The following is a 17,035-nucleotide window of genomic DNA, read 5'->3' as shown; positions in this document are numbered from 1 at the left end:
TGTTTGATTTTCTCAACATAATAAAAACAAAGGGTCAAATTAAATTTACTTTATTTTTTTTACAAAATTGACCGAACAGTGCGAGATTTCTAGAACGTTTACACTTGCATTAAGTAGACATAAAAGTTATAATTATTTCTCTTACAAGTAAGTCTTATTCACCTGTGTCAATAAAGCAATGCGGATTTATGGTGTCGAGACACCGAAACCAGTTGTGTATATCATAAAAAAGTTACATGATTTGATGAAATAATCAGTTGACATCATTTTTATCTTAAAATTGTCACTAAGTAAATTATGATTAATAATAAAGAAAGCATAATTATAAACTAAACTCGATACATTACACTTAATCAGTATTAGTTGAAGTTACTGATTATATTTCTAATACAAGTTATAATACACAACAAACTGGGGATAGATTGCACTCAGCAGTGGTTAAAAGACGATAGCGCGCAGAAAGTATCGTAAGTACAGAGAACGCATAAACTTTATAAAATGCTCCTAAGTTGGTTTATGCTTTGATATTCATCAAATTTTAAAGTCAATGTATTATAGAATTGTTTTACAAAAAAACTTAAACCTTTTTTTCACTTCAAAACTGAACACCAACAATATTAAATTTGTTGTTGTATAATAATAAAGAATTAAACCAAAAAAATCAATTTTATTTAAATGTCAAATGAACATATTTTATTGGCAAAAGTTTTATTAATATTTATTTTCTTATTAAGATTCATTGAAAAACAAATTCTATAAAACGTGACTGACAACCGTACTATAGGATTTAGTCAATCCTTACATATAATATAACAATGCAGATTCACAGGACATTGTTTCGAAAATATGTGTAGTAGTCTTGATAAATCTTGAGCATCGCCCAGGAAATTAATAATGCCTAATTCGTCTATTTAATACTATATAAATGGTTTGAATAAATAATTTCTCATAATCAAAATAAACATACTATACTCTTTGCTATATAATTTATTTTATAATAATCTTTAATCATTGGGCTTGTACAATTTCCAGGGCGAATGTTAATAAATTAGAAGATAAAGGTAGCCTATGTTTTGTACTTTGAAATTAAGTCAAAATGCTAGCTAGGTACTGGGACTGAAAAAGAAGAGATTATCATTAGGATTTATTTATATAAAGACTTACAATTTAAAGTTTCGTAACATAATTTTATTATTAAAATCTTATTTCAGAACCGGAATAACTTGCTTCTGTTATTCAACTAGCATTTTGTCTTAAGCGAAATAAATTGTCACTTGGAAGAAGAGCTGCTGGTTTTCACTCGTATAATTAAACTAAAAAAACCTAACGATCTAGTAATATAGTTTTTAATCAACAATTTTATAAACAGTAAAAATTAATCATTATGTGTCGGGAATCGGATAAATTCTGTAAATTTTTATTTATAAGTAAATAAATTCATTTTGGACATCACAGTCATCCTCAAGTGAATATTCTCATATTTTTCGTTTATGCTCGATTATAGTATATAATTATATATATATATATATATATATATGAATAATGATTATCGGGTTATAAGTTGTATACAGTTGTATCCATATAAAAGTAATAACTAAAATAAATACCTTATTAAGCAAAATTAACAATACCCTAAAATTAACCTAAAATCAAAAAGAAAATGCGCACTGTCTTCTTTTTTTAGATCATTTTTGAAATGATTTGCTATCTTTTGCCAATCACTAAACAAAGAATTTGCATTACAAATGCATTAAAAGGCAGATTTTTATAATATACAGTTTATTTTCCAGTTTTCGAGAAATTATTTGCAGAGAAAACATTCTAATTAAGATACTTTCCTTTATATAAACCACACACATATAAACAATAATGTCAGAATCGATGAAATCATTTCCATAACAAAACAACAGCACATTACTCGATCTCTCGTACCCTATTCTCCTTCGACATAAATAACACGGGGACGCATACATGATCTGTCTCGCTAACATTAAAAAAAATATTAATATTAAAATAGTATGATTGCCCAGCTACCCATATAGTGAAGTTAGTATTAAATTACTGTACAGTTCATACGTCGCCACGTATACATAGCCTACGATTCAAAGTCATATTACCGAAGCGAACGAGAGTTAGACGTAACGAAGTACCTACGCTATACATATATTAGGGGGCGCCGTCGTCGGGGCGCAGACGGCTCTGCAGGTACTGGCGGTGCGCGTACTTGTTGAAGCGGCGCTTGGCCATGAACAGCGTGGCGATGGTGCGCGGCGCCAGGCGCACGGCGGCGGCGCGCGACGTGATGCCGCCGCGCCGGCACTCGCCGCACGTGTAGTCCAGCACGTGCAGCGCGCTGCCCGTCGCCCTAACGCACTCTGCGGACACGCCACTCGCTCACACTCCACTCGTCTCTCGGCGCCGGACGAGCTCGTCATCGTTTCGCGTCTTACATGTCATGCTTTCCTCTATATTGTCTTTCTAAACACATCTAACACGAGACTTAAGCTTCCTATATTGTGACCTTTAAAGTGTATGAAACTTCATCGGATACAGACTGTGATCGGCGAAATTTACAATGAAGTATTGACATCGAGAGTTAAAAAGCGAATATATGGTAGAAGCGTAGAATATAAACGTACATAAAAATCTTATGTATAAAATGAATTAATGTAACCATGCGTATCGATGCATTAAAAATGGAAGCGTAAAGCGTAAACATGAGGATACAGTCGTAAACTCTCTAACGGATATTTAGCTGTATCCTCGTGTTTGTCGAAAGAGAACAAGCTTAACCCTGGACATGATACGACTGGCGCACTAAACGTCGCTCGTCGCAGTACGTCTGGCGGGTTGCGGGAGGGTCGGGTGGTGGGGAGGGGGGTCAGCTGGCGCGCTACGGCGGTGACGTACCTTGATGCAGTTGCCTATCGCAGAGCTTACAAATGACGAGCTGCATGGTCCCCTTTGGCCCGATGAAGGAGCGATCGCACAGCGGGCAGTAGCGACCGATGCGATACGCCCTACGTACGCACACACACATACGGACCGTACGCGCACAAGCACCGGAACACAGAAACACGCCATTAGTATCAGTCGAGACCTCGCCGCCTCCACTTTGTTACTTCTCATCCGATGGCTCGTTTTATTATTCGTTTTATTTATATATGTGTTACTTTTGTGAGGGTAAAGTGTAAACGTTTTAATAGCAGGAGGAAAATTAATCAAAAGATAACAAATAGAGTAGCCCGTGTTACAAAAAGAAGATACTGGGACCCGTAGACTTTGAAACACACACACGTTCTAAACCGATCTATCATAAAACAGTTAATTATTTTACTTACAAAAAAATATACAATAAAAGTTAATATAAATCCACAATCTTCTAATAAAATAAAATTATTTTTCGACAAAAACTAAAAAAAAATATAATTCGAATATTTTTCACCTGTGTCAAGAGCCAGAAAAACAAGTAACAAAGTCATTTCAGTTAGTGATCGCTTCAATAATGACATCGAGAATATTACGCCCGTGTTAGTTAAAAAAAATATGGAATGAAGTTAGTTGGTATTACAACGGCTGATGAGATGTCGACATCCATTGCCTAATGATGGAAATATTAATTGAGGCAACATTATAAAAAACTACGGTACTAAAAAATTAATATAATCAATGAAAATAATTGTTGCATCAATTAGATTGAAAGATTGAATTAAATTACCAATAATTATAAAAATGAAAATAAGACAATGAAGTAGGTTTTAAATTGACACATTATTAAATATTGTAATTATAATCACAATATAACTGTTTTTTTTTTATCAATGAACATTATGTGACTCTACTTTATTGTCATACAAAGATTGTTTGTCCAATAATAATAATTTAAAATTTAAGCACAATGAAATAGTGCCTATTTTATTGAATATGAAAAAAGAACGAACAACCTTCGTTACTTAAGTAATTATTGAAATAACTTATATGAAGAGATGTGGAGCATGCAACTTATTACTAATACCAAATTCTTCTAAGTAATAGTCAACCATTTTATTTGTGAACACGAACATCAGCATTGAGCTGATGACCTTTTCATTATATAGATACTAAAACATTAAATACCGTCCAATTTCATAAATCTAAATCTGAGTATTATTATTTAGAAGAATTGAGTGGTGGGGGGTATGTGCTGAGTAAGAACGCTGCTTGGAGTCATTAAAGAACATTATGCGGGGTCAAAAATGCTACAATATACCAGAGACAAAGCGGGTATCGACAGAGTGAGACAGGAATGGGAGAGCTTGTGTTAGTCAACATTGAACACGCATGAAATGACGTGAATACACAATGTCTACCAAGACCAGTTAACAAATTACACATAAATCATCGAAACTTTGTAAAAAATCTTTGTACTTTTCGTCTGCGTCCTTCGATGTTTATGCAACTATGGGTTCACGTTTTGTTGTTGCCCCTCTTGATTTTACTTGAAAAACAATATCGAATAACTTAAGTATGGTTATTCTCAAGACTCAGAGAAACATTATATTAGGGAACTTAATTTTGTATACAATTAGTTTTATACATATTTGTGCTTGGTGTATCTTACTGACGTTTTGATAAAAAACAGAATCATAATTCTTAATTATGGATAAAAGTCAAACAAGTACTGTATTATTACTGACATATTGCTTCCTCATAATTTATCACAAAAATATGGCACTTTCTTTATTCAAAACATTTCAGATTCTGTACTCTAAATACCTACTTTTCTATGTAATTTTAAACCTAAAACCATTTATGTCAATTAATCCACCATTTTTATGAGGTAAAACACATTGGTGTACTTTATAGAATTCGGAATGTAAGATAACACAAATACATTAAAGGGGAAAATGTTTAACAAGGATATTCGGGAGTCGAATCTCTTTATCAGACTCCTTGGTTTTTTAAATTTTCACCTAAATCTTTGTAAGTCATATTTTAAATAGCAAAAATGTTTGTAGTTGATTGAATTTTATTTCACTGGAAGTAAAATAAAAAATATCTTTAATACTTTAAATTGTGCATTATTTTTGCCAGTTAATATATGATATAATTTATTGGGGGGACATAATTTCATACGAGGTTACGTTTTATTAGAAAATACATGAAAATTAAGACACTACTTTGAATTATCTAAGAGCCTGCGAGTAGAAAACTTGACTGCATACATACATAACGTCGTATGAAATATATTTTATTGGTTTTCTATAAAACTACTTAATACACACATTCAGCTCTAACTGTGTAATTTGACGGTCGTACGTATTAAATGTAATAGTAATATTTATTTTCAATTGTGAAAATATTAATTTCGATTTCGACATTTAAAATTAGTTTCTAGGCATAAATAAAAATAACATTTAAATACTATTGCGTCATCAGTCAGTCAAACTACGTGGTTACAGTTAGAGCCGGTCGTGCGTCGGGTTCGCTGCGAGCGATAGAGACCTGGCGCAGGGCGTGCACAGCGAGTGCGAGTAGAGCTTGTGTCCGCCGGGGCCGCGCCGGGTCTGGTGGTGCCACTCCGCGTCCGGCCCGCCCGGCTCGCGCGCGCCGCACGACTTGCACACGGCGCACTCCACGCAGTGCCAGCGACCTGCGGAACGCGCACGTTAGTGGCTTCGGGGCGGGAGGCCGAGCGTCGCCGGCGAGGGGCTCACCTGTGGGCACGGCTTGCAGCCCCACGCAGTAGATGTGGAAGCCGCGGTCGCAGAGGTCGCAGAACAGCATCTTGTCGTCGTCGGCGGGTCGTGCGCAGGAGCAGCACGTCTTGCACTCGGCGCACTGCCACGCGTACTCGCGACACTTGCGGATCGTGTCCGCGCTCAGATCCACGCACGACGGGTGCACTGGAAGAACATCGACTGGCTGGTCTTACTTCGACATAAACTAGGGGAACTCCCAAACGATAAAACTAAACATAGAAATCTATTTCTTGAGCACCTTATTACCACACCTAAATTAACTTATCCTTACAGTAAATCTTTGACTTTTAATATATTAAAATCTTTAGATTGATATATTCTCTGAAAGTCACATTAATTCAATCAATAATCATTTGAGATTATGAAGATGATAACAACAATCAACATATTGATCATAATTATATTACAATACTGATTATACAAAAATTACTAATTTAATTAATTAGTCACTATTCAATGTTGTTAATGGAATAAAAATTGAGCAAGTTTAAAAAGCAAGCAAGCAATAAATTGGGAAAAAACATATTGTGCAAGTATTCAGCCATACTCACGCTTAGCGTTGCAGTTGGCGCAGACGAGGAAGCGCTCGTGCGTGTACTTGCGGTTGGCCTCGAGCCGCAACTTGCACACGCGGCACGTGTCCACTTCCTCGTCCTTGATGGCCGCCGTCGAAGCCTCCGCTTGGCTGCTTCTTTTGGTTTTTGTCAATTTTTTTCGCTGTAAAAAAACATTAACAACTTACTTTGTAATAAAAACATAACTCTACGTAATTTTGTCGTCATTATCATATATTTATCACACTAAAAGCATAATGGAGTAAGTTTTGTTTGTTAATTGATTTATCTTTCTCAGACATTGAAAGATAATTCATAGAAAATATTTCTGTTTCAATAAAACAGGCAAAAATTAAGCTCAATAGCTAGAACTTATAGACTTATTAATTTCAACCAGTAGTTTTAGAAGTATTGCGATATATTTAAATATGCGGGGCGTATTATACGATTTAGCATAGTAAGGGCGAATAGAATGTCTAATAAATTTTTTTTACCCATTTTTAGTAAAAAAACATCCCGGAATAAAATACGTATCTTCGTGATAGGGCTTTGCGCTAACCCGTCTGGGTAGGTACTACCCATTCATGATATACTCTAGTGGCAAACAGCAAAACTTGGTATTGTTATTCCGGACGGAGGTGAACACTTACCATCCCGTGATCCATCCCTATTTAACTCGTATGAAGTCGAGGATGATCGACACAACACGACATTATAATGTTTTGTGTGTGTATAAAATTAAATTTTAAATCTTATACTAACTACTGAAGAAAATAACTCTGATTCGATCATCACCACCATACTTCGCTTGTTCTTGATGACTTTAACAGCCATCCATATAATTGACTCCCTTTCTCTTTTGGCAATGCTGATGTATTGATTGTCGGCACTAAGAATGTTTGAGTCTCTCAAATACGTGACGGTATTTATAGATGAGCTTAATAATAAGTCCCTTGATTGGCTATTAAGACATCCCATGTTGAGAAGGATCACTGTCAGCTCCACTGAACTAAAATACACTACAATATACAAGCCATAGATTGTCTTGTAATAAGTCATGCGCCTCACCTTGGCGCTCCTCAGCAAGTCGTGGTCCGACTCCGACGAGGAGCAGCGCGAGCCCCACTCCGCGTCGGACTCCGAGCTGGACTCCGGCGGGGAGGCGGGCGCGGGCGGGGCCGCCAGAGCCGTGTTCAGCGGGAAATATCTGGAAACGGATATCGGATCGGTGTCATCGCGTCTACCGTGTCGTATATGAAGCTAGCAGAACAGAAGTCGAATAACCTGGACCCCGATTAGCAAAATAATCGGTTAATCCGATATAAATTAAAAATATCTGAAAAAATATTTATCATTTTAGACAACCCTGTCTCACGTTCGTAGTTAACTTAGATTATTATATTTAGGAAGTATCGACCCACCTGAGGTCCTGCGGCGCGTAGACGCGGTAGCAGTGCTGGTACTGGCCGGGCAGCAGCGCGTGCGGGTAGAACCCGTGCGGCGGGCGCACGCGCAGCGCGGGCGGCGCGGGCGGCGGGCGGCGGCGCTGCACCGTCAGCGACTGCAGGTCGGCGCAGGCGGGCCGCCGCAGCGCGTTCATGCGCGCGTTCCACTCGCTCGCCGACGCGATGGCCGCCGCCGCCATGTCCTGCGAGACGAGAACGCACTTCGTGACTTCTCTGGCCAGTGTCGTTGTACGCCGGTGGGTCATAATATCTTAGTTGCTAATATCAGCTTCGGTGATCGGCGTTATCGCAAACTATCCACATTCATCTTTAACTTTTGAAAACACGGTCAGACCACCGTTGACACATTTTGTTGATTAACAGTTAAAATTTCTTTTAAAAGTTGATGATCTACAGTATCAAATTAAGTGGTTATAAATATCTGAAATCTACTGTTTCAGCTGTAGCCACAGATAAAATCATACAGTACATTTTATGTCTTTACGTACATACAGTAGACTAGACCTATTATTATATTTATCAGCTATTATTTTTCAAATTATTGACTATGCTTATTAAGTACCAGACGCAAGTATGTATTATTTTATTCCGCTAACTGTACCTGTCTAGTTTTCTCGGGATCAATTTTCGGCAGTTCCGGTTTTTGATCGATGATTTTTTGTTCCTTCATTTCTGTCTTTTCAATTTTAATTTCAGCCTTTGTTTCATCAATCGTGTCTTCTGCCGGTTCAGCGAGCTGCTTCTCGCGTTGATGACATCTGAATTCCTCATATTTGTGCGGGTAATCAGAAAGCATTATATCTAATACTTCACTGGCATCTACTGCCGTTATACCTAGGATAAAAAATCACAAAAAGTATTATGTGACACCACATAGAGACAAAAAATATCATGTACAATAAATATAGATTTATTTAATTCAGCCAATTCCTTCTTAATACCTTACATTCATTAAAAATTTTACTTACCAAGATCACAGAGGGCTTCCGTGACTAGTCCTTTGCTAAGCACATAGTCCCTCTCTTCTCCGGTAATAGTCCGTCTTTTCAATTCTGGATATCGTCTCTTAAAACTCTTCACACTCAGGAACATCGCAACTTGCTCTTGTATCATCATAACCTAAGAATATAGAAATATTTATATATATTAATGTAGTTTTGTAAACTGCATAAATTGATTTATTAAATCATCATATTTACATTACAATATTTGTTTAGTAATTACTTCTTATAAGTTTTACCTGAGGTTCTCCTTCCGACTTTTCAGGCGGTGGCCATGTGTATTCTTTAACATCGGCAGCCGTCCATACTTTATTACTGTAAAAAAATCTCTTTTAGTAATAAATATCTTTTATCATAATTCAACTAATTTTACTTGAATTATCTTTTAGTTTTTATACTATAAATTAATTTAATACAAAAATACTATTTTGTCTTTAATATACGAGTAAAATAATATTTTATGAAATAAACTGTTGGATAACCTAATCATTTCTATATAAACCTTTACACGGGTGCAAGGAAATTAATCCTCGTGATACTTTTAATAGAGATATTTAAGTAAAGTACCACCTAACATAAATAGAACATCTTTATGTGTTTGCAACCAAAACTGGCTGATAATATATTGACACTACACATATGCCATTTTTGGTGTTTAAAACATATTTTTATATTTCCAGAACAGATTTTACTGAATAAATGAAAATATCCATTCAAAGAAAATGTTTTAAAATGCTACGTAATTACTGTATAAAATTTTAATAAGGATGTAATATTGAATGGTCATACAAACTGTTTATTGAGATGACTAGTTTAATAAGATTTTAAGTCTAATTAGATAATACTTATGAATCACTGTACCAACATAGTGAATGAAATTAACATTATTATTTTAATGTATTGTATATAAACATGGAAATAATAAATAAATATTTAATTATTGTAAATATTTTGTCAAAAACATATCTCTGTATAAAGTAAATTTCATACAAAAAAATTACTTTGTAATCTATATTAATAAATTATAAATGCAAAAGTAAATCTATCTGTTACTCTTTCACAGCCAAATTAGTGACAAAAATTTTGTATGGAGCAAGCTTAAAACTCAAGGAAGGACATAGCCTTTATACCTAAAATCTGCCGACCAACCCCTAATACGCAAGCAAAATCATGGGCAACAATTAGTTAGATATATTTCATAAATTTACGTACTCTAATAGCTTATGGTATTTAATGAATTTGGTTTTGATTTTATGTATATCTTGAAATAATAAGCTACCATTGATATACATTGTTCACCATCCATCCGAAAAAACATACAAGGAGACTATAGTAGACATATCACTATGAAGTATTATTATTTAATAGATTGAAATTAATTTAATAACTTTAATTATTTTTTCTCTGTTAATTATTACGTATACTGTAAACAATCTTAGATAATATGTCTGTTGCACAAAAAAGGAATTGGAATATTTTGGAAAACAAAATATTTTAATACGCTTTCTTTTCTTACCTATCAAACAAATCTGCAAATTTAGACTTCCTTATTTTGCTACTATCATTGGTCGAACTTTTTACAGAACTCTGCGAATCTTCGTCAAGTAAATGTGAGGACCTGAAAATATTATGTTATTGTTAAAGTTTATTGTAACAAAAATAAAATAGTCAAGAGTTTATTATTTCAACATACTTAGCGGGAGTAGCGTTGTCGTCCATCATACAAGTCTCTTCTTCAAATAACTGAACAGTAGTAGTCGCTGGACCACACACTCTTCCATAAATCCCCATAGTTTCCTGTCAAAAATATTGTTGGTAAAAATCCTATTTTTTTTAAGAGATTTTTATTAAAAAAGTAAAGAAAGGAAAAGGAACCTACTAGATAAGTGAGATATATATAATTTTTTAATTAATTAGAAATATATTTATTACCTTCATGTACATTGCACCTCTACCGCCGCCTCGGCCTCGGCCGCGACCGCGCGGGCTACGTGCTGCTGCTGCGCGACCTCTTCCTCCGCGGCTGCCTCGTCCACCTCTGCTCCCGCGACCTCTTCCTTCGCTTATCATCTCAGCCGATTTTAAAAATGGATCCTCCATTTTAGGTAGTGTCGTCTCCAAAACAACTTTTAAATCTGGAGAGCTGCCAAAAAGCTGCAGCTCCGTCGAGGAATTTCGTCTTCTACTCGTCAGGGGTGTAGAACATACGGAGGGCATTTTATCGAGCGCTTCTGTCATACGTGGCAATTTAATGCGCGAGCTAGTGGGATCTATTTCCTCTTCCTGTTTTTGCTCGATAAAAAATTTGTTTGCAGCCTCTACAACAGGCTCTGCTGTAGGTGTAGAATTCGGCTCCGTGTCCAATCGACGACCTCGCCCACGACCTCTGCCTCTCGGTTTCACAAGTATCACCGGACGATCCCTTTAATAGATAAAGAATACATTTTTTTAATAGCAATTGTACTACCTTGAAATTAAACTAAAATTAATATTGTTTATACTTTTAAAGATGTATCACTTAGAATGTTACCCACATCAGATATTAATTTTAAGTGCTTAGTGATAAGTTGATGGTGTAACTTTTTAAATAATAAATAATAAAAAAATAAATAAACAAAGATTTTCATAACAATACTTTACCTAGATAATCGAAGTGATCGCTGGGGTCGTTCTTCGAGTGCTGTGACAGGCAGGTTGATGACCGTTTTCGAACCTTCTGAAACAGGTAATTTTCGAGGACGTCCACGCTTTTTAGGCTGTGGTGTCATTTCAACAGGTTTAGGAATGTCGTGTAAGAAATCATTAGATTTTATATTGTCCACTTCTAGAGGATCCCGAGCCATTTCTTCAGAACCCATACCAAAATCTCGAGATTCAGAGTTATCATTGAAAATCATTTGAACCTCGGGTCTACTTTTTTCAACGGATATACTCTCAGATAATAAATCTGGACTACAAGTCGAAGTACTCGATTTTAAATCAGGGCTCAGACTTTGGTTGTTTTCGGTGTGATTAAGGTCACTAAAAGGCATGGCTTGTAACTGTTTTGCTTGTTTTGCTAAAATGTTATGTATTTCAGAACTTCCATTTTTAGCACAATTTTCATTATTTAAAAGTGAATGATTTCTAGCGCCTTGTTTTATCTCTAAAGGTTTTACAGGTGGTGATACGGGTGATGTTTTCGCAACTATAGGTGTAATTGTTAACGATTTATTAGACAAAAGTTGACCAAGCTTTATTCTCTTTATTTCAAGCATTGAATACTCAGATTCTTTGCTGTGTGGTGGGCTTGTTTCAGTTGTTGCAGGTCTTTTGCCCATGTTTCGTTTTGCCAATGGAGACTTTTCAGAAGTCTGTAATATTCTTGAGCTCCTTAATCTTTTACCCATTGGCATTGGAGTATCTGCGTGAGGTTTTCTTCTGCTATTTATTAAGTTCTTTCTTTGATGAGCATCATTCATCATTTCATGAGTATTTTCAGGTGAATAAGATTGTTCAGATTTTTTCGATTCTTCCGTGATAATTTTTGCTGATGCTCCTTGATCAGTTTTGTTAATTTTTAATATTATTCTTGGAGAATCTTGGTCAGGACTTTGATGGGAAATTTTATCTGAAATATTAATTTCGAGAGGTTTCGTAACATTTTCATTAGCTTCTTTACACAGTTCCTGCATAGAACGGACTTTTAAAGGTGCTACACTACAGCTTACATCATTCGTTCTAATGTTTTTTATTCGACTGCAGTCAGCTGTATCATTTTCTGTATCTAACTTATTTTTTTCTAAAAGTAAATCATTTTTAACATTTATATGTTTTGAGGGTGATTTAGGGGAATCCATCAACAATGATGATGAATACTTGGCAGTATTCATTTTATTCCCCATATCTCCATCCAGACTTTTTTCTTTTCTAGTTTCTAATAATTTTTTAAGTAAAGTACAGTTTTGCCTCATGGGACTGTTTTTTTGTTTGACTCTTTCACTGGGATTTTGTGTTATTGAAATTAAATCTGATTGCAAATTAATTACATTATCATGTGTATTCCTCTCTGTTAGTTCATTCTCTGAAGATTCTTTAGAATTTGTTGGCATAATATGTGAAGAAAATTCTGCCATATTTGCCTTTGCTTCTGGTGAAAGTGGCTGAGTTACAGTTTTCAATAAGTTGTCACTTAAGACAGGTGTTAAAACTTGTTCTTTAGTACAAGGCAAGCTTTCTTCAAGCAAAGTTATACAGTTTTCGTTTAATAGTGATGATCCTGAAGGACTCTCATTTGTACTCTGCTCAAAGAACTTGCAATTTACATCAGCTTCTTTTAATTCAGTATTAATGTTATCTGACGACAAACTTACTTTAGATACTATAGAAATAGAGTCACCAATGTTATTACAATGTTCATGATCATTATTTTTATCAATAGTATACTGACTTTCATTCACAACAGATTTTCTATTTATTTTCATTACTAATGGAGGATTTTTTGAAGGAGTTTCTTCAATTTCGTTTGATGTTGATGATTCTTTTTCTTTTATTTCTTCAGGCTTTAAAACAGGTTTTATATTTAATTTAGTAATTGTTGTAGAAGTTACTTTTGAGATTTCTTTTTTAGGTGATAAAGGAGATATGTTGTCATCAGGTTTTATTAAAGGCTTAATGTTTAATTTAGTAATCACTGGTATATTTTCTTCCTTCTTTATGCTTGGTCCTGATTCTTCCATATCATTTGGTTTACATATAGGCTTAATGTTAATTTTTGTAACTATAGGTATTTGATCAGCATTATCATCGCTTGAGTTTCCTGTTTCAGAGGATTGATTTTCAATATCTTTGAGAGAATCTTCATCTAATGGCTTAACAATAGGCTTAATATTAAGTTTAGTAATAACAGGTATACTATTTTCATCTACATCAGTTTTTAAAACATCACAGTCTTTTTCTTCAGAAGAATTTATTTCTGGGCTTTTTAAGGGTTTAATATTCAATTTTGTAATCTTAGGTACATCGTCTTTACTACAATCTATTTCGCTATCTTTAGGTTTCACTATGGGTTTAATATTTAATTTTGAAACTACAGGAACTTTGTCATCTAAGCCCTCAGATAATGTAATATTGTCAGAAGGTTTTATTACAGGCTTAATATTTAATTTCGTTACTACAGGAAAATTTTCAGTGTTTTCATAAGGTAGCAACTTTTTACTTTTAGTTGTAACTTCTGGTTCAGACTTAGAAACTGGCTTAATGGTTATTTTAGGTACATGAAATACATCTTTAACTTCGACACTGCTTGAAAGGGTCTCTGTTGATATTTTTAGTTTTGGTATATCAGGAGGTCGGAAGTTTTCAACTGCATTTTCTGTTCCTATTTCGTCTGGAGGTTTTATGATAGGCTTTATGATAAGTTTTGGACTAAGAGGTTGACTTTCACTTTTAGCTACTGTTTTGATAGTAAATTTTGGGATTTTATCAGGCTGTCTATCTTCTGATTGACTTAAAATCACTTTCATTTTCGTTGGAGAAGATTGTTCTTGAAGATCACAATTTTGTACTGCTTTTATCGTGACTTTTGGTACATTTTTCTCAGTATAGAATTGTCCCTCAGATTCGGTGCCAGGTTTACCAAGTTTAATAGTTACTTTAGGCACTATTTCTGATGATCCGTGATCAGAAGCAGATGCTTGGTCAGATGTACTTGTGCTCTCATCATTTTCAGAATACTCTGACTCTGATATCTCACTACTACTCGATTTTCGATGAATCTCATTTATTCTTTCTGGCTGTTTAATAAGAGGTTTAATATTTAATTTAGTAACATGAGGTATTTGTTCTACATCTTTAACATCTGGTTCACTGATACATTCTTTTGGAGGCCTTATGGGTTTTATTGTTAATTTTGGTACAGGAGTTTTTATTTCTTCTGTATGTTTGTTACTCAATTTAATTGTTAATTTAGGTACTTGTTTTGTTAAGTCTGACTCCTCTGAATTTACACTAACATCCCCACTAACAAGATTTTCTATTTCTTTAGTTTCATTTGTTGATTCCGTAGATTCTGAAGTATTTGTAGTAGAGAGATTAATTTTTAATGGTGGTAATCTTTTCTCAGTTTCAGAGCTATCCTTTTCAGGCAAAGCAACAGTATGGCTAGTACATACTTGAGCTGCATCTTCACTTTTCTGAGAGGTCTCTTTTGTGCTTTCCGGTAATATATCCAATTCCTGTGGAGGAGATTTTTCAGAACAGGTTTCAGGAATTGTATTGCAAGGAATAACCAATTCTAATATCTCGTCTTCACTTGCAGACTTTACCCAAGGCTCTGTAATTATCAGTGACTCAGTAGAAGTTGATTGACATTGATCAATTTGTGCTTGTGTCTGTTCCACATCAAGTTTTTGATCAGTCGGGATGCAACTTGTTTGTGGAATAATTTTTTGTCTAATAAGTTTAATTTTTTTAGTAGGACTGCTCGATGTTTCTGCTTTGCAGATACTAACTTCACTTACACTTCTAATCTCTTCTGGCTTAACATTACCATGTACAGAGGGCACAGCATCCGAAGAGCTAGATACATCTTTAATGATAGAATCACTTGCCTGTTCGGATGTGTTGACATTAATACTTGAGTCTACCGTAGAAGATACAGTAGAGTCTGGCCTGTTTGGCAAGGGACGCACAAGTCTACGTCGCAATGGTGATCTTGTTAAAGATTCCACTGTAGGGACTTTTCCCTCACTAATACTATTGTCACTTGACGTTGATTCAGCACTTTCCACTATAACATTGTCTCGAATATCACTAGAAGTCACACACTTCACTGTCCTTTCACAAGGTGAACTCTCAGTTTCTATTACACTTTGCACAGTCTGTACAATACTGCTGGAAGGAATATTTGGAACAGAACTGCCCTGAAGCTCTTCTGAACATGATACTGCATGTTTTTGAGTATCTATTGACACTTCCAAGTCATTACTATTAAGTATGGATGAACTTGTTTGTGGCAATTCTATACAACCCACTTTCACATCTGCCAAAACTTCACTTTGCGATGTCAGATCATTGGGTGAATTTAATTGTAAGCTTTGTTCTTCTTCGATTTTGGCACTTGTGGCAGGGGCTGAATTTTGGGATTTTAAAGAACTGTCATCACTGTTTATATTATCTACAGTTATATTAGAGTTTCCTCCGCCGGCAAATCTACTGTCGGTGTCGTTTTCAAGGGAAAAAGGTAAACGCTTCGGTGCTCCGGGTCCATCAACAATCTCGTCTATCATATCCAAAATCGCTTCCGTGCTTGTGTTGACATCTTGCGTCGACGGAGACGGAACGCTGTCCCCATCAAAATTTTCCTCCGACATTGCGGGGGTTTCACATGATGTTCTCGGTTCAGATGGGTCCTGCTGTAAACTACTAGTTGCATTGACGTCCTCAATCTGACCAACGTCCTTTTCCCGCGCCGATACACGGCGGGAAGCGTTCGTCGCGGCGCCCGCATCGTCTTCTGAACTCTCCATTATCTACTATTTTGCGACGCTGTCATATCTGAAATATAAAACGCCCGCTAGATGATATTTACGTTTCAAACGGGTAACCTGTCGACGTGCGAGCTTGACAAACCACAGGCACCATTCTAATTCACCATAACGCTAAAAAAATATGTTCACGGATCCATGGTGTAGATTATTGTACCTACACATGTACTTTATTCTCATATTCACGTTAACGTGTTGTTCAATCACGCACAGGGTCTCGGAAACTAATCATTCAACAGCGTAAACCGGCAAACAAAAAGCTTGTATACGCCATTTTTAAAACCAAAGACATGGCAGGTTTAGATGTATGAGCCAATAAAAAATATCTTATACGGACAATTCGGCCATTGTCGTGTTGGTAAACTGCAAGAAGCCCATAGATCGCTCCACTTGAGCTTTTAGCTTGTAAAAGAGTAATAAATATGCGTTTCGACATGTGGTAAAACGAGTAGGATAATAGTTATTTGAGAGTAGACAATAATATTTTGTATGGCAACAAACCATTTTATTCACAATTTTGATTTCAAAACTCTTTCATTTTGTACTAAAAATAAAAGAAAATAGCATATAAACTATGCTTTAAAGCAGGGTTACTTAGATTCTTGATGTTTACAACGCTAACTTTTATTCGACAGTATCGAAACCAAACATTAATCGTTGGTAGCTCAACCAGCTTAATTGGCGCCGTATTTTTATAAATTTTATAAGTACTGTAAAATTACTATTTTGGATCATAGTTCAATATCA

The 17,035-nt window shown here is 35.4% G+C and overlaps 1 protein-coding gene across 6 annotated transcripts; it reads right to left on the bottom strand.

The window, feature by feature from the left end:
- Nucleotides 1-34: 34 nt before the first annotated feature.
- Nucleotides 35-16,755, bottom strand: E(y)3 (enhancer of yellow 3). 6 transcript variants are annotated; one of them, XM_026638840.2, is made up of 15 exons: nucleotides 16,626-16,755; nucleotides 11,403-16,298; nucleotides 10,695-11,184; nucleotides 10,456-10,559; nucleotides 10,279-10,380; nucleotides 9,002-9,077; nucleotides 8,730-8,880; nucleotides 8,363-8,595; nucleotides 7,717-7,943; nucleotides 7,364-7,502; nucleotides 6,293-6,458; nucleotides 5,697-5,885; nucleotides 5,485-5,632; nucleotides 2,911-3,020; nucleotides 35-2,375 (listed from the first exon to the last, which is right to left on the bottom strand). In XM_026638840.2, the coding sequence occupies exons 2-15, from the start codon at nucleotides 16,268-16,270 to the stop codon at nucleotides 2,167-2,169; spliced, it is 7,212 nt and encodes a 2,403-aa protein (XP_026494625.1). In that variant the 5' UTR covers nucleotides 16,271-16,298; nucleotides 16,626-16,755; the 3' UTR covers nucleotides 35-2,166. The 6 variants fall into 6 exon arrangements, with proteins under 6 accessions (XP_026494625.1, XP_026494624.1, XP_026494622.1 ...); XM_026638839.2 differs by having other exon boundaries at nucleotides 16,450-16,754; XM_026638837.2 differs by having other exon boundaries at nucleotides 11,403-16,754.
- Nucleotides 16,756-17,035: the final 280 nt, after the last annotated feature.

The sequence above is a fragment of the Vanessa tameamea genome, chromosome 15 (genome assembly GCF_037043105.1).
Source record: "Vanessa tameamea isolate UH-Manoa-2023 chromosome 15, ilVanTame1 primary haplotype, whole genome shotgun sequence".
Classification (NCBI taxonomy): domain Eukaryota; kingdom Metazoa; phylum Arthropoda; class Insecta; order Lepidoptera; family Nymphalidae; genus Vanessa; species Vanessa tameamea.
Note: the sequence above shows the minus strand (reverse complement) of the source record. Positions and strands in the feature narration are given on the sequence as shown.